Genomic DNA, 18,802 nt, shown 5'->3' on the forward strand with positions numbered 1-18,802 from the left:
GCTCGTTTACATTTCAAAATATCAAAAAACATTTAATAATCCAATGTAATTCTGATATTTAGTAATATTATGAGATGGAAGTTGTTATATTCATTAAAGTTTCTGTACAAAATGAAAATGTTTTGGAGTCAATATATTTTCCTCTTTTTTTGTTATTTTAGGATGTAAAACATATTTTTCAAACTTTAATGAACGTAGAACAAGTATTGCATTGCTTTATATTTTTTGAAATGACTCATAATAATTTTAAAGAGTAAAACATTGTTTTAGTTTAATATTTTTTCTTTATTTAAGTCATGTCATAAGGCATTTTTAGCACATTTATCGCATTTTTAAGGGCATTTTTTGCACTTTTTAAGGGTGTTCTTGTCTTTTATTGACAATAAGTAAATAAACGTTTTCTGACTCCATAGTACTTTTATTAAGGTTCCAGCTATTCAATTTAAACATTATAATTCATTAGATCTTATTCAGTAACAACATGTGTGTTTATAGGAGAAGCTATTTTTTTAATCAACTATCAATCTATAGTGGTTACAGTTACAAGTTGTACAGTTAAATAGATAAATTACAATTAATATAAATAAACATTAAATTAATAAATAAACATAAAATTAATAATAAACAAATTACAATTATTGTAACAAAGCAAATAATTTAATTTTAGTTTTGAAATTATTAGTGTTGCATACAAGGCCTTCTGCAGGCTCATGATGCTGCCATCTATTGGCTTCCTGCCGCCACAAGGGCATTAGTTGAGACTTTTTAGGTCATCAAAATCCGGGCTCTAGTGATAAGTTTTACTTGCAAAATTTAAGAAAATTTTTTTTGTGACTTTTAATGACACAAGTTACAAAATGTTCACTAGAAATTTGAGCACTCTAACTGACTGGAAAAGTTCAAAAATCAAATTCTTAGTTGAAAATCAAATTTGAACAAAGAGAGCATTTGAAATTTTAAAACTATACCTAAACTGTTTATCAATATATGGTAGTTATTAAAACAAATCAAGTGACAACAAACCAAAACTTACTGTTTTCTGGTAAAGTAGAAATAAACTTTAACGATTCTTGAAACATCAAATTGGTGGCATATTTTATGCTATGGATATCTTGAATAGAATTCTATAAAAGTAAAAGCACATTTAAAATATTCGATAAATTCCTTACATGTTAGAAACAAAACTAAAAAGAAAACCTAACATATTGAAAATATTATCAAACAAGAAATTGGATACAAAAATTTAATATGATTTTTGCTCTTTACAAAATATTTCATCAATAGAGGGCACTGCAGTATGTTTAAATGGAAAACTTATTTTAAAGGCATTAAATAATAAGTTTAAATTTGAATCTGTTTGTAATACAATAAATAACAATCTGAAATCAAATATGGTTAACTCAAATTAATTGATTTCATTCACAGTTCCAAGTCATGGTATTTAGATTGAGTAATTATTATATAAGATCTTTTTAGCTGCAAGAAACTAAAGGTAAGTTGTTACAACTAAAATTTTGTCACACCTACAAATCATTACCGATCTAAACATTTCTAATGAACACATGGACAATGCCCCATTTAAGGGCTGGTTGAATTTTGATTGAAGTTTTTTGGAATTTTGGTTAGTAAAATTTTGTTACAACTACAAATCATTACCGATCTAAACATTTCTAATGAACACATGGACAATGCCCCATTTAAGGGCTGGTTGAATTTTGATTAAAGTTGGTAGGAATTTTGGTTGGTGAAATTTTGTTACAAACACAAAAAATTATTAATTTAAATAATTTTAATTAACACATGGACAATGCATCATTCAAGGGTTAATATTTAGCAAAACTGTTATGTTGCCCTACTTTTTGCAAAGCATAACATGTAAATAAAATAATAATACAAAATGTGATAATGATAAGAAAAATTTCCATAAAAAAAAAATTTCCTGTAACAAAGTTTTTTTTACTAAAAATATAAACTTTTGTTCAGAATTTATGTATGCTTTGCAGTCTTTCTACAAGTTTTGTCTTGCATCTAAATTTGAATGCGTTTTGCTTTGAACGACTTTGGGTAATTAAAATTAGTTAGCATATAGCTATTTACAACACTAAATGAGCTAAATTTTGCATGTCAATAAATATTTTTTTACTTTGAGAGAAAATAACTTCTGTTATAGACTTTCTACATAGATTCCATTACTGACAGATGACAACTTGTGTTTTGTTCTTAATTTTTGTAGAAAAAGAAAAGAACTTTTGTAATAAAAGTTATTTCTCTTAATTAAAATTTAAAAAAAAATGAAACTGAAAATTTTGAAGCCTTAAAGAAAAGGTATGAATACATAAAGTTGATTAATGACAAAATCATTAAAAAACACCAATTATCAACAATAAGCTTAATACAGTACCTCTAGCTTAGAAATATGAGACAGTGCAGATTCAACATTAGCGTAAGCTTCTTCAAGAAATTGTGTTGGTGAAACAATCTCTATGAAAATAAGTGAATATAAATTGACAATTTAATCATAGTATTACTCAGTTTAAAATATGAAGTGCTCCATGCATATGCTTTTAAACAATTATTATTTTATTGATAAACGGTTCATACATAGGATAATTTAATAGACATATCTTTGATGAACTCTTTGGTTGCGACAGAAGTTCATCAAAGATATGACAAAAAAAAAAAAAAAATAACAATGATCTATTATTAGAAATTGTTAATAAAAATATAATTTGTTTAAAAGTAATTTACAGTGTTTAGTTTATTAAATTATTAGAATTAAGTTAATTAGTTTATTAGAATTAATATTCTTTACTACATATACTAGATTTTGATTAAATAATTTTTTAAAGTTGCTTATTTACATTACTTTGAAAGGTCTACAATATAAAAGAGTCTAATTTAACTATATCAAGTATTTTGAAAATGTCTAAAAATAATTTAAAAAAACTTTTAATTTTATAACAAAGTAAGAATCAGTCATGAAATATTGATGACAATTACATTACAAAATGTAAGTCATAATTTTCATTTCAAAATTATAAGTTCTACTTTTGCTGGCCTGCACTCTTTAAAACGACTCTCTTAAAGAGTAACTTTTCAATTAAAACCACTGATAAAGACTCATTAACTTTTCTATGGCAACATTGTTACTTTATTGCGCATCAGAAAAGTCTAAAATTAAATATTTAATTATTTCAGAGAAAAGATTTAAATGGCTGTTTCCTTTGATATCTCAACATATAAAAAATAAAGCATTTTGAATTCCCTTTCATTAAAAGAAGAGCCATAAGACTCCCCAGATTTTTTAATCTTCAGTGGGCGCGATGGTCAAAAAGTTTGTGAAATATGAATTACTTCATGTTAATAATCAAACATATAAAGTACATCATCACGCTGAAATTGAAATAAAATTTTACTCATTGGAATCAAAGACTGAAATCAACTCAAAGGATGCACTCACAATCTGTACAAATTTCTTTTGTTGTTGTTGTCATAGACTATCAAGGCATATTGTACAATTGTTCTTGTTTTTTCAGTGGCGCTATCTATGGCCAAGTAAATTGACTTCGGCCACACTCATACGTCGCATCCGTTTATAGGGCAAACCTATTCATACATCCATTCATTCACAAATCGTAATTTTAACTTAGACCAGAGAACAATCAATCTCCAATTCAGTACCCCCAGAGGTATTGATTTGTTATGAGAAGATGGAAAGCTTTGTGATCCGACAGATTTAATGTGCACCAATAAACTACTTAGGGAGTCTTTAAACTACAATTTAGTACACAGGGAGTCTTTAGCCGGCTGGATTTGAACTCGCGTTCATGAGAACGTAAGTCCAGCACCCTGTCAACCAGGTTATCCCAACCCGACAAATTTCTTTTCAATGGGTATAATGAATTTTAATAATCATACTTCTCTTGATTGAAAATTGCATTTTCACGATCTGAAAAACATTAGCTCCCTTTGCATAGTTTGAGTTAAAATATGAAGTCTCTCCAGTTACCAAAAATTATTGCTCTGAACCAGAATATTTTAAATTTATTTTTTACTTTTAATGAGTTATTTTAAATTGTGCTTTTACTTATATGATAAAAACAAAAAAATTGAGTTTATTTAAGTCCAACTTTTCGTTCTCAAAAATTAGTGTAGTATTTTTCACTATGAGTAAATAATTAATATATCTAACATTGACAGTATCAATAAAGAAAAGAAAAAAATAATTTATATTGTGATCATCTATAATAAAATTTCATTTGATAAATTCTAGCAAATAAATGAGATTAGTATAGCAAAAAAATTTCATTTTGATCTGAATAATAATAATCAAGAAAAAATCTTTAATGAATGTATACCTTTTTCACTGCGACACAAAGAAAATAATCTGACTGCATTACGGAATTTTACAACACTGTCAATAAAACATACAAATTCTTGCCTAAGTCTCTAAACAAGAAAATAAATAATACATTTGAATAATAATGAAAGCAAATTCTAAATCTAAATGAAAAATATATAAATTAAATAGCTAAAAAGAAAAATCAATCATTGTATATAAATAATGAGGTAATGGATATTTTAAAATTAACATATATTAGAAAATGGTTTGATTTGTTAAATATAGTTTAATGGTACAAAAATTGGTTAGAACTGTGCCATGCCAAATTTATGGAGTGAAAGTTATTATAATACTGATTTAAAATAATAAAATCAAACACCTCTAGAAATTAGAGTAAGAATAAAAAAACAATGAATAAAAGAGGGAAAAAAACAAAACAAAGGATGAAAAGTATAAAAGGGCATCACAGAATAGTGGAATCTGCATTTAAATTGCTTCCAGAAAACAAACCTCTTATGTATAACAAAAAGGTATATAATTGTTTTTGGTATACAAATTGTTAAGTTAATATGATAGTTAATTTGTTATTAATCTATTTTTAATTAATGTAAAGAAATCCAATCATGTTACAGTAATAAAATGGTATTCTTTAATTTAATGGGTAATGCATAAGTTCATTTTGGGTTCAAGCACTTAGTTCATGTTTTGTTTCTAATTGTAATTCTTCTTTTTATATGAATTACCAGAAAATTTTCTGCATAGAAATTAAATATCCTAGTTTAGTTAAAAAGAAAATTTAAAATTAAAAAATTGATACAATCATATACTTATTAAAATTAAATTTTAAATTCAAACACATTTATTTTTACAAATTTAAATGTTACAAAAAAAAATACATATAATAATTGCTGAAAAAAATACTGTATTGCCGATTAAAAAACAATTACTTCAAAACTACAAATTAGAAAATAATTATAATCTTACAAATTAAATTACAAATACAAGTATAAATATTTTTTTTATAATATATTACCTTTTTACACATTATTTTGACACCAAATATGTCAAGTGCATGTTCAACATAATTTAGACAAGCTGCTACAGATGTTACCCCTTGCATATCTGATAAAGAAGAATCATTTGCAGATTGAAGAGCTTTATTGACAACGTCAACTAAGTCATTTAAACATAATAATGCTTGGCTGGTGTTGAAATCATCACTTAAGTGTGAAACAATTTTTTCTTTAGTTTCCTCCAATCTAAGCTTGAAAATTATAAATGGGGAAATCATTAAATATATAGAATGGTTTTCTAAAAAAATTTAAAAAAAAAATTATTACATTTGAAACTGAATAAAGATAATAAAAAATAACAACATTAAAATTAAAAAACAGTTATTTACACAATAACTTAAATTTAATAGGACCAACAAAAAATTCAAATTATCGTTTAGTTACCATTTCTGACTAAGAAAAACAATTGTTGGATATTTCTATTCAGATATATTAATGAAAGAGCTTTCAAAATATTATAAGAAGAGCTGATTTCAACAAGGGAAATTACACAACTTCCTTTTTTGGACACTAAGTCAGATTAAATCCATTTAAGGATATTTTATTTTTCTTTAGATACTCCCAAAAGAGAAAATTTTATATTTAAATGCTATACTATTCTTTTTTATGGTGGGATTTCTAGCCATATTAATAATAAGAATAATTATATCTACTAAGATAAGAGATTTTAACTTTTGCTTAACTTGCAGATCATCAGTGATAACTTTTTCCTTAATCACTACCTTCTTGCTCTCATTAAAATGATGGGGTGAAGTTTCACCCTCTATTTCTCGTACCTATCACCTTTCCAGGCTGAAATGTTTAAAAGTAATGCACCAAAAGATTAAAATAATTATGTCCGAAATCATGTCTATTTCTCAATCTATACATTAGATGGCTGCATTAGACTGTTTATAATGTGCTTGGTGATTGTTTATTTAACTCTACATGTCAGCATTCAAACATGTAAGCTAAAAACTAACCAAAAAAACTAAAAATTATTGTATATATTGTACATACAGCTTGTTTTATGTAATTTTTTTCAATAAAAAAAAACTTTTTTATGACCGCTTTCTTCAAAATTATGCAACCATTAAAAGATCGATGCACACTCAAACAGAAAATTACAAACACAGAGTTCTTTTAGCATTTAAAATAAATGAGATAAAATAGATACATACATTTATATAGAATTTCATTTAGAAATTTCGCAAGGCATTTCATTATTGATGTTGACAATGTAAACAATATAGACTGATATTATCTCTTTCTATTACAATGATTCTATTTGTTTTGCCACTTTAGTTAATTGAGCATAAATTGCTACCTTATTTGGTAGTCATTAATTATTTTTAATTTTTACACTATAAGGGATTGAGTCATCTGCATAAAAAAATCTAGTTAAAGAGAGTAGAAACAGAGTAATTGAGAATATGCAAACATAAAGTAACACGAAATTAAAAATAAAATGATTGGGGCTTCGTAAAAAGAAAATCAAGTTACAATAAGTTGACTGTACTATTATAACAATCCTATTACATCTGTGAAAAAAAAAGAAAAATTTTAGATATCAATATCCTGGTTTGGCATTAGAAAAAAATCTACTTGTATCACATTTTGTCCAACTTATACACTATAGATTCTTTTGTAAAAAATGAGAAATTTTTTACTTTACAATTCTTTAGAAATTGTGGTCATCAAATGTTATGCTTTATTACTACTGAAACTAACAAAAATGATAACTGTAACTAAACCACAATGAACTTAAGTTGAAAAGTAGAGGTTTGTTGTTAAAGATGGGAACAACACACAAAATCGAACAAAGAAGAATGAAAGGGAAAGAAATTTAGAATGTTTGTGACCATAAATATTTTTCTTCAATTTATTACTATTTAGTTTAAGTAACACAGCCTAATTATGCTTAGTAAAATATTCAATAAAATAAGAGTAAAATACATAAAGAGTATTTAACATTTTTTAAAAGTTTTTTCTAACATACTCACTTGAGAAACAAACTTTTCTCCAACTCAGTTGAAATTCTTAATTTATTGTAAATGTATAAATCACATTCATTAACGAAATTATGAAGTTTTTCATGCAGTCCTCTTGCACCTTCTATTGTTTCATTACAATATGAGATATCTATTGGAAATACATAACTTGTTTAATTTTTATTCTAAAAAATTTAAAGAGAGAATAAGTGATAGAATGAAATAAAAATAATGGCAGCAGATAAAACTAACATGAAATAAATACTTCCAAAATTCTTTTAAATTCAGAGCTGTAATATAGTAGTACTTTATTTACCTCACACTAAGAGTTGCAATCTAAACATAAGTTAAATTTATTTGTTATAACAGGGCGAGTAGCCAGATTTCTCAACAAAAAATAAGCACCTTTTAAGTATTTTTAAGTACTTCAAAATATTTTTAATCACTTTCCAAAAAGAAGTTATGATTAGAATCTGTACAGTAATAAAAATTATTTTTTTCTATCCTTTAAAGTTCTTAATTTATAAACATAAAATCAATAAAATTCAAAAACATTTTCAAAAACTTAACATAATCATGAAAAAATAACTAGTTCCTGATAAATATTGCAGAGAAAATTGTGAAAATCATGCATTTTTTGTAATTTAGAAGGATAATTGATAAAGCAAAGAAAAAATCTCTTTCTAAAAGATGGAAAATTAAGCACTTTTTACAATCCCCCCCAAAAAAACCTTTAAAGGCTTTTAAATGCAAATCAAAAATACGCACCTTTAAGCACTTTTTAAAAATACTATGCATCCTGTATAAATTGTAGACATAGTAGTATTTTTTCACTCATTTTATATTGGCAAGATAAAAAAAGAAAATTTAGTTATAAATAATTTAAATTTATAAACAGTTTTTTTAAAATTAAAATCTAGTTCAAACAAATGAAAAAGATATTAGCATTACTTCTTCGATACAGAGATTGGAGACACATAATACGAAAATCATTTACGCTGTTTGTTCTCAAATATTCATTGATAGAAATTGTATTTTTGATAGATTTTGACATCTTTTCTTCATTTCCAACATGTAAGAGACCTAAAATTATTAAATAAAATTACTTTATAGTATAATACATTTAATGTTACATGTCATAACTTGAAAAAAAAAATATTTTGAATTTAATAGTTTAAACTGTAAAAAATTCAAACATGGTAAATAAATTAGGAAAATATATATGAAGGGATTGGTTTAGCATAATGAGCCACATTTATAAAAATGTTGAGAAAAATGTTTTTGGAGATAAACACCATGATTTCAAGTAGGTAATTAGATATTTTTTCATACTAAGCTGCCATCTAGTAGAAATACTATATAACTTGAATCTATCTGGAAACAATAATTGATGTAAAAATGTCAATTTTGGAAAAACTATGGCTTATCACTATAATGCTCTCAAAATCTTTCATATAAATGAACATCAGACAGAAAAAATTAATGATCTTTAGAGCCCCAAAAGCATATTTTCATAAAATATATTATTTCTAATTGTAAAACTTGTTAGGAAATTTAAAGCAAACTGCACAGAAAAGAAACTTAAAAGTTACTAAAACACTAAGCTAAGGTCTTTTTCTGCCATATGTATATAAAATAACTAATTCGTAAATCTACAATAACTATTAAAATATTTCAATACTATTACTATTACAATCATAACTATTAGAATAGCATTATCAAAAAAAGGAGATATACTGTAATGACTTTATAATTAGTATATTAGCAGTTAAGAAAATATATTTTGATGAGGAAACACTCAGAATGAGGTTTATATAAAGGTAAGAATATAAAATTCAACATCATCCTTTTAAAGAACAGGACCTCTAACACAAAATCAATCTAAGTAGCATTAATTAAACTGCTAAGCTGTTAAAAACAAAAAAGTTAAAATAAAAGTTACTAATTCCTTGTTTAAAAAAGCAGATTTTGATAACAGTTGGTATGTGTTCTGAAATTTCCTTTTACCAGAGCTTCAGAAATATAATTTGAGCTTCATGGAATACTTTTTTTTCTAAGTACTTTAATTGAATACTCAAGAAACCTTTTAGTCACAAATAACAAGCCAGTGGTATGCAGTGAATATTTTCTTCAGAGACATTCAGAGTCATTTTTTTTTAAATTTTAATATCACCATTAGCATTTCAAAAAAATAAAAAATAAAAATAAAATAAATCAGAGCTTCAATTGAATTTAAAAGTTATTCTATAGGAACAGACAAAGTTTTGCTGCAATTAAAAAAGAAAAAAAAATTGTGCTACATTTTATGATCATTTATGATTGAAATATGTTTAACCTTATTTTACAAAACAATGTTTTTATTTCTGTTTATTTCTTGGTGAAAGAAACATTATGTATCGGAGTTGACAATAATTATGAGATTGCTAAGTATGTATTTTAAATAATAAAGCTCCTAATTGAATTCAATCAAAATGCACGTTAATTAATACTCATGAGAGAAAAAAATGAATAAAAATATGATTATAAATATTTTAACAACCTGAATGGAGCCAGTAGTTAACCCATTGTGAACATCCATGAAATGCTTCAGATTGAGATTTTTCATTTGTATGATGAGGAAACAAAAGGTCATAACCACCTGAATGAATATCTATTTGGCAGCCAAAGATATTACTAAAAAATATAAAATACAGAAATCAATGTCTTAAAATTATAAAATAATTTAAGTAAAAAGAAAATTTATTTAAAAGAATCTAATAGATGGATAAAAATTATTTAAATTATAAATATGTTTTTCATGAAATAAATATTGTCAACTCAGCAAAGATAATGTAAATATTTGTTGTGAATAAATGCAACTAAAGCTTTACAAACTTTAGTAAATTTGTGAAAATATTTAGTACATTTCTTTAATTGCAAAAAAAAAAAGAAACCCTACAAAATATGTGATTCTCAAGTCGTGCATTAACAATGCACATTGGTTAATATGATTGAAGTCAACAAAATAAAAAATGAATCATTATTAACAACTTTAGATTTAATGAATAATCCAGGAAGCAATGTTAATGAGTCAGGGAACAGAACTCAACTAAGCAGTATACCCCTTAATAAATTTTATTTGTTTCAGATTTATATTTTTCTAAAAGATTCATAACATTAATTTATATTTAATTTCTTATCAGAAATATTTCTTCAAACAATTTAATGATTCTATAGTCTTTAATACATAAAAATGCAATACCTAGCAATTGCCGAACATTCAATGTGCCAACCTGGTCTACCTTTTCCCCACGGTGACTCCCAGAATGGTTCTTCGGGTTTTGCCTTTTTCCAGAGAGCAAAATCACGTTGATCTCTTTTTAAAGGATCAACAACAACTTGAAAATCATTGGGCATTTCATTAAATAGATTTGCAGAAGTACTTTTAGACACAATAAAATACACATTTCCTAAAATAAAAGAGACAAATCTAACTTCACATAACATTATGTAATTGCAACAATTTTTGGAAAGAAAGAAAACAGCTTTAAACAAAAATGGAATATTAAAGATAATTTTTATTATAGTGAGCTTTCTTAATAGAAAGATTAAATTTTTATAAGCATAACATTTAAAGATAGTAAAATGCACAAACAGTTCTTTATAAAATACAAAATTTAAAATATGGTAATAAGAAAAATAACAAAAATCACTTTAGATTTTGCTTCGTAATATACCTTTTTGGAAATATACTTAACATTGTGGGTTAAGAGCAGAGGTTAATTCATTATGGAACATTTTTACTTTGAAGAAAGTAATTAATTTTATGTGAATTTGTTATAGTATTAGATACCACCAAGCCAACATCTCCTGTATTTTCCTATTGTACACAAGTGTGTTAACAGAGAAAATTTACTACTGAAATAGTTCTTTAACCATAGTTGAGATAAAAATAACAAGGAATTGCCCTCACAGAAAGATATCCACCAGCAGAAATCATGCAGAAAGAAAGTAGGCACTGCATATTATAAAATTAAACTGCCGACTATTGCTTACTTATGTATGAAAAAAATTACTATAAAATATATTGAAAGAAAGAAATGATAATTTAATTTTATATTCATATTATAATATTCTTAATGTTTAAACCTTAATAAGGTAAATAGAGTTTTTAAAAAATCTATTGAAAATTTCTTGTCCTTCATAAACAATTTTATTTTATGCATATAATTATCCCAGACATTTTGTTGCATAAAAATGGCTTTCTTCACTCTGCATTGACTGAATTCCTAGATGTTTAAAAGGAAATATATAAATAAAAAACACAATGCTTTTGTAAATTGGTCAACTATTAAATTTTTCCTCATATTGATAAATAATTTTTTTTAATAAGAACTGTAATTGCAGATAACTAATTTTAATGAACTGAAGATTTTAGAAGAAATGTAATTAATATTAATAATAAAATATAATTATTCACCTTCATCTGTGACGTAAGCAAAATCTTTTTCAATAAGTTTAGTACAAAACTCAATTATCAAAGGTATATTTTCAGTCACTCGAGATATGGCAATAGGTCGCTTTACTCGCATAGCTTCCATGTCTTTAAAAAATCCAAATTCATAGTGTTTAGCAATTTCTGAAGCACTTAATCCAGCCTATAAATGTGTCACAAAAATAAATTATAAACTAAATCACTTATTGAAAGGAAAATTTTATTGAAATGAAAATTTATTTTGAGAAAACTATACCTCAATTGATTTTTTGATGATTTTGTCATCTATATCAGTGATTCCCATCAATAACAAAACATTGATGTTGAATACTTTTTCCAAAACTCTCTTTATAATATCAAATTTTACATAGCAACTGCAAAAAAAGTACATGAATTAAAGCTTGTTGTTATTTTGTGAAGAATTGATTATATTTTTATATTAAACCTAATAATTGAATGCAATTATAATAGCTAATTTTCAGTGGCGTATTAAAAATTTTATTTGTAAGGGGACTAAAATTTCTCAGTCATGAAGGTGCAAAAATAAAAGAATTATTATAAAGTTTAAAATTTTGTGAAAAATATTCTTCATATTTAATTTACAAATTAAGATAAATTTATTTAAAAAGACATTGTCATATTTCAACACCGTGTAAATTTAATTAGAGTTTGAGAATAATTGAAGATCAAAGGGCAAGAACCGTTATGTCCATAAATGCTTATTTTGAGGAAAATTAATTTCAAGGTTTGAGATTTTTTAGGAGCAAGCATTCAATTTAAATCATAATATTGATAAAAGTAAAAATATAAATGAATGTCACAAGTTATTTACATCCACAAAAAACATCAAAACAAAATTCAGAATTTTTAATAATGAGAAGAAAAAAAAAAAGAAAATCAGATTGGGGAAGAACTGTTTTTTTTCTTTCTAACAATTCTTCCTCAATCAATACTTCTTCACTAATATTCCGTCTTTTTCACTATAACATTCTTTGTTCTTCCTGTTTACACATGAACAGGTAATACTATATTACTCTCAAGGAGAACCATTCCACATTATTGATTTCTCAAGTAATCCTCAAAAAGCAATAGAAGGTTATCTAATTGTCATTTTTAAGAAAAATGATCAGAAACCGTTTCTCCCCCATTGTTCTTGAATTGTTAAGGAAAGAATACGAAATTAACATTTCAGGCACAATGAAAGTTTAGAAGTGAATAGTTAGACTGGTAGTATCAAATTGTGTTAAAATTAATTGTAGTTAAAATTGTTGTAAAAATTGTTTAAAATTTTTACAACCATTTTAACTTACAAAATATTCCTGATCAATTAAAATTATTAGAGATAACACTTTCTTCCTTTCCTTTTTTTAAGCTATGTTTATGATTCAAATAAAACAGAAATAACAAGCCAAAGGTAAAACAGGATAGAAATGATTTTGTTTTAGAATCCTATTCAGTTTAGAACCCAACTCGAAAAAAAAAACTATTAAAGAAATTAGGTTTAATGAAAACAAATTCTTTTTTATTTACAGCGGCATGTAAAGTCATTTAGATTTACATAACTGATGTAATGCAAAATACAAGCCTTAAGTGAAACTGAAAATAATTCATTTAAATTAGACTGATTAGTTTAAATCAGTGGTTTCCAACTTACATGAGGTCGGGGATCACAATTAAAAACACAAATCAAATGGCGGGCCGCAACTTTATCAAAATTTTATGTAGGACTCTTGTATGTTTGAAGGAACATTAAATATTACTGTCAGATTTTTACCAAGTTGTACAAAACAAAAGTATTGAATTACAAATTAAAATAAGAAGTAGATTTTTAAAAATATTTAACTGCATATTAAAAAATTTGGGCTACAATAACTTTAATGTGCACCTATGTATTAAACAATTAATGTGCAACAGATATCTAATTGTTAAGATATAAAACTTTAAAAAGGTTGGTATTAAAACTTACATAGTAGCACACAAAATGTTCAATGAGAAAATTGCGGTTTGTCTGCTGCAACCACCAGAGAATAGATATTTACATTTTAAATTTAAAATTTACAAATGTGTGTGTAAATATTTTCGTCCAAAATGAGTGGTTTCAAAAAGTTAAAATTGGAGAATTTCTTTGAGAAAATTTCTGATACAAACATGCTAAATTATATTCACAAAATACAAAAAAATGAAGTAAAAAAGAGCAACATACAGAATTATTTTTGTATTTGAATAAATATTTTCTTGGATGCAAAACCTGAGAAATAAATTTTTTTGCACCGTTGGTAAGTTAAATTTCACAGAAAGGAAGAAATTAGGTTTTTATTAACGAGAAAAGTATTTCAAACCAATACAGATTTTTTACGAAAATTGTCCGCAAAAAGTGACAACTAATATATTTTAGATCGCGGGCCACAAAAAAAGCTTTGCAGGGCGGATGCAGCCCCTAGGCTGCCAGATGAAACCACTGGTTTAAATTAAAAAAAAAAAAAAAAACTATCATTTTAACTTTATTTCCTTAATTTCTATCAGTCTTTTTTTTTTTTTTTTCCAAGATGAATTGGGAGGCCATATACTGGTATATGGCTTTACCTGCTAGTGATTTTAGAGCTGTGCATACATAGTAACAGTAAATATGAAATATTACATCAAAAATAAAGATTAAACTTAACATTACCAGGCATGTCCAATGTGTGATTCATCATACACTGTAGGTCCACAAATATACCTGAAATTAAAAATTATTAGATTTAAAAACTCTTAAATATAATAAATAATTCTCTCTAAGTAAAAGAATGAAGGAATATATTACAAAATTACTAATTGATTCCAACTGCTATCTGGTTTTTATTATTTATTTAAATATATGCAAGCTAGATGTTAACAGATACAATCACGGAGATTTTTAAATTTTGCAGATAAGTAATTTGTTTCTCCAATATGTGATTCGTCATACACTGTTGGTTGACAAATATTTGATATTTTTAAGAAATTTGTTTTTTAAAAAATATAGCCATATATTCAGAATAAAAAAGCATTTGTGAGATTACCTATTTTCAGAAAAGATATTTTCTAAACATTGGTTGTTTAGCGAAAATAAGAAGTAAATATTTATCTTTATATTGTTTTTATGCATGATGGGGGTATTTAAAAATCTTCAATGTTTTTGCCATGAGTTTGCAGATGCTTTTAGATTTTGTGCACTGATAATTTATTTATTATTATTTTTTATTTTACTCTGATAGCAAAATATTATTTTATTATTTATAAACAGGTGTGATATTTTTTGTAAATTTCTCATAAAAAATATATTGATGAATTTTTTATTTTTTTTTAGGATACTAAAAATGTCAGGTAATTTGGTTTGCGTATTCAAAATTTCTAAATATTGGCCTTTTTTCTCTTTTCCTCAAAAAGACCTGTTCATTTCAAAACCTAAATTTTTTTTAACGTCTGTTGAAGTGTTTCACTTAAAAAAGTTTACATGTCAACTTTGCCACACCTGTCTAAAATTAACAATCACAGTAAAAAATAAAATTAGAGCTTTTTATAAATATATTTTCAATCTCTCCTTTCTAAAGTTACATTAAATGCAAATATTAAGATAGGGAGAGGAATAAACATAATGTGAAATTTCTTTAATATATATATAAATTTAAAATTGTATAACAACTCACCACGTTACTGTTCCTTTGTTTTTTAAAACTAATGACACTTTCTCATTTATGGCAGAATTATAAACCATAATTCCAGAGTCATATCCTTGAGGTGAATTCCAATTACCTAAGTAAGAAAAATGCTTGGTTGAAACGGCAATTGAAGAAGAAACAGTCAGGAAAAGTCTCTTGTATAAAAGGGATCCTCTTTGGAAAACCAATCTCATAGTTGCTTCTGTAACTCTTCTTTCAAAGAGTTGAAAATTACTAGAAAGGGAAAAAAATGTAAGTTTTTTACAAATGCAACATCAGAGACAGATTGAATTGGTTTTAACAAAAAACAAAAATCACAAAATGTGAATCTTGACAAATATATAGAAATTAATTTAGAGTCTTCATTATGGTCACACCTTCTTAATTGGTAAATCATTGACTTAGATAGTAAAATATAAACATTTGCCAGTTCCAATTGATAACTTAGAGTAGAGAAAGAAGATGTACATATATATTTTAATGTAAGCAATCAGAAACTAATTTTGCATGCGATCTGGATCGAAGAATTTTGAAATAAAAGTAGGTTGAAGAAACAGACTGACACTAGTACGGTTAATCTGCAAATGATTTATCTATAACTTTTAACTTATATTTTTCTTCCTGTAATTATGTAAAAAGGGGAGATTTCCGTAGCGTGATCTGTGGCTGAATAACCGCCAAGTCTTGGCAGCTTCCGTGCAGCAGCCCACGAGAAACTAAAAAATAAAAATTCATAGAAAGGGGCCAACTCGAAGGGTATAACTTGTAGCCAACCCTGGGCAAACATTTCCATGTTTTCAATAAAAAAATTTACAAGTTTAAAATCTATTTGGCACCTTGGCAATTGTAACTGGCGCGCCAGATCACGGGACAGAAATATCCTCTGTTAAAACTACAATAAATGTTTAAAATCCGTTAAAAAAGAAAAAACATTTTTTTCTTCTAATTTTTGTAGCTAAAATAATTTTTTTCCTACACTTAAATTACAATCTACCCTAAATATTAAATAAGTAGGTATATTTATTTCTTAACAGTTGAAATTGAATTAAATATCTTTTCTTTGAATCTATTGGTAAGGTTAATTTACTAGCGATCTTTTTAAAAAAATAACTCCTAGAAAAATTCAAAACATTTAATACCTTTTAAATCCTAAAATTATGTTTAAAGTTATATGATCGTTTCAATAATAACTTCAAGAGATAACCACGACAAGTAAAAATACATGAAATAACTAGAAAATAGGACGAATAAATATCTCAAAACTAATTTAAATTCCAAGTTTTTTTCAAAACTTAATTAAACAGCTCAATACGAACTTAAACTAATTAGCTAGTTACAACCTTACAACTTTAGACAAACAAAAATTCGATGCCTGGTTAGAAATTTAGAGAATCTTAAGGCCTTAATAAAACTTAGCTTGTAACTTACTAAATGTTATAATTTGAGATGGTGAACGCAAAAAAGCAGATCACAGATGAAGGATTAAAAATAGCTGCAGGATTAAAAATTATGGGCCTAAAAAGGTAGGAATGAATTGTAGTAGAATTAAAAGTTATAAAATTTAAAGTACATTCTCGCTTTTTGAAATTTTCTCAGACGTGCGTGCGAATATTAGGCATTGGCGTAAGATCGCATATACAAACCTCATGCAGTAAGAATGTTCCATCAATTGAATTTGGTGAAATATAGTGGATAGTTGTAAAGAGACGGAGGGTGTGCGGTATTGGTCCTCGTTAAACTGTTATACCGTAAAGTGCTCGACTTCGCGTGCAGGTAATTGGGCTACCGAAGAGGGGGTGCCATCCCCTCTGCAGAGGATCAAAATTGAGATGGCATGTCTTCGGATCATCCTTAGGGATGTTTCCCAGACCATCGCCAATAGTCCATTGTGCACCTCTAGTGCGACGTAAATGAACTACAACAACTACAGCTACAAAAACCTTCTTCAAAAAAAAAAAAAAAAAAAAAAAAAAAAAAAAAAAAAAAAAAAAGTAATGTAATGTTTACCTTTCCTGAATGGATGGTGTTTTTTACACTAAGAAACGCTGCAAACTCTATACCGCCTATATTACCGGGTTACTGTTTCCGGTGTATTTTAAAGCCATTTGGCTCACAACGTGATCATTGGGTTTTGAAATTCTTGCAATTGTGGTATTTGATTACTTATTACTTGCGTTTACAATGCTAACAATACTTGTGTTTACAATGCTAAAGGTGCTAACACTGACACAAGAAGTGCTAACACTGACGCAAGATGGTGCACAGCTTGCAACACGAACAAACAGTAATAAACAAATGGAAAGAGACCAAATCAGGACTGCCAAAAAAGCGAGCAACCATGCCACCTTTTTTAACAATATATCTATAAATAACTAAAACAAATTTTCACTTCAAACTCACCAGAATTACTTAATAACATCAATATCAGCTCTGAAATTATCTAATTTACTTCTATTATTGAAAACAAAATTATCCGTTTGAAAATATCGCCTCGCAGAATTAGCTGTAGTAAGCAGTTGCAAACTAGAGCAGGTATAGAGCTCAAGATTGTTATTGTCTGCATTTATATCGAAAACACCATCCATAATAAAGTAGGCAAACCTCATTCCTACTCACTGCTTTGTTTACTTTTTCGAAAAAACTGATTTACCTGTTGTTGTTGTTCCTTGTCCTCCAATTGTCTGACGGAGTGAGACAAGATCCAATAGGTTGTTGACCCCCAAAAAGTCATGGAAGAGGTAAAAAGCAGCTTCTGTTGGGTTGAGCACCATAAAGGTAGAAGTCTGTCTTGGCTCTAGTTGGTGTTTTTTTTTAGTCTGGCACCTACCCTTCGGCCTGTCCGGCTTGGGAGACCCTACCAGTAGCAAGCTACCGCTGGTATAGCCCTCCAGGTCAATGGTGCTCACAAGCCTCGCCGTCCCGTCAAGGCAGGAACACAGTCGGGAGGAACTGGTTTACCTTATTTTATTTAATAAAAATGCTGAATTTCACTCGTTTTTTCGTAGAGAAATTAAAGAAATCATTATTTGCGAAAATAGAATGCCTCTCACTTGAAAGGTAGTGGGTCTAAGAAAGATTTATTAGCGTTGCATAATCCCGCGAATATATAATTAAAGGTAATATCAGTATACGGATTTTTTTTAACTCACATAGATCTCTCTTTTATCTTTTCTGTCATGGAAAATAATCAAATAAAGATTAATTAAAAGAGAAGAAAAATTATTAAAATAAAATATTTTCAAAGGTATTTAAAAAGAATCATT

At 26.7% G+C, this 18,802-nt stretch overlaps 1 protein-coding gene across 3 annotated transcripts in view; it reads right to left on the reverse strand.

Moving 5' to 3' along the window:
- The window catches only part of LOC107449441 (cysteine--tRNA ligase-like protein, mitochondrial), a 21,561-nt gene extending 4,341 nt beyond the window's left edge, over positions 1–17,220 (reverse strand). Inside the window, exons 1-13 of one of the 3 annotated variants that reach the window (XM_071179739.1) lie at positions 17,183–17,220; positions 15,528–15,773; positions 14,528–14,578; positions 12,116–12,233; positions 11,845–12,022; positions 10,627–10,834; positions 9,925–10,058; positions 8,337–8,468; positions 7,398–7,536; positions 5,376–5,601; positions 4,359–4,449; positions 2,402–2,481; positions 1,034–1,124 (exon numbers count right to left, since the gene is read on the reverse strand). In XM_071179739.1, the coding sequence (XP_071035840.1) occupies positions 1,034–1,124; positions 2,402–2,481; positions 4,359–4,449; positions 5,376–5,601; positions 7,398–7,536; positions 8,337–8,468; positions 9,925–10,058; positions 10,627–10,834; positions 11,845–12,022; positions 12,116–12,233; positions 14,528–14,578; positions 15,528–15,773; positions 17,183–17,205 (1,717 nt within the window). In that variant the 5' untranslated portion in view covers positions 17,206–17,220. Of the gene's footprint in view, positions 1–1,033; positions 1,125–2,401; positions 2,482–4,358; positions 4,450–5,375; positions 5,602–7,397; positions 7,537–8,336; positions 8,469–9,924; positions 10,059–10,626; positions 10,835–11,844; positions 12,023–12,115; positions 12,234–14,527; positions 14,579–15,527; positions 15,774–16,678; positions 16,924–16,967; positions 17,082–17,182 lie in introns of those variants that run through there. The other 2 variants (XM_016064960.3, XM_016064959.3) reach the window with 2 other exon arrangements.
- Between the last annotated feature and the right edge of the window lie 1,582 nt (positions 17,221–18,802).

This window comes from Parasteatoda tepidariorum, chromosome 4 (assembly GCF_043381705.1).
Source record: "Parasteatoda tepidariorum isolate YZ-2023 chromosome 4, CAS_Ptep_4.0, whole genome shotgun sequence".
NCBI lineage: Eukaryota > Metazoa > Arthropoda > Arachnida > Araneae > Theridiidae > Parasteatoda > Parasteatoda tepidariorum.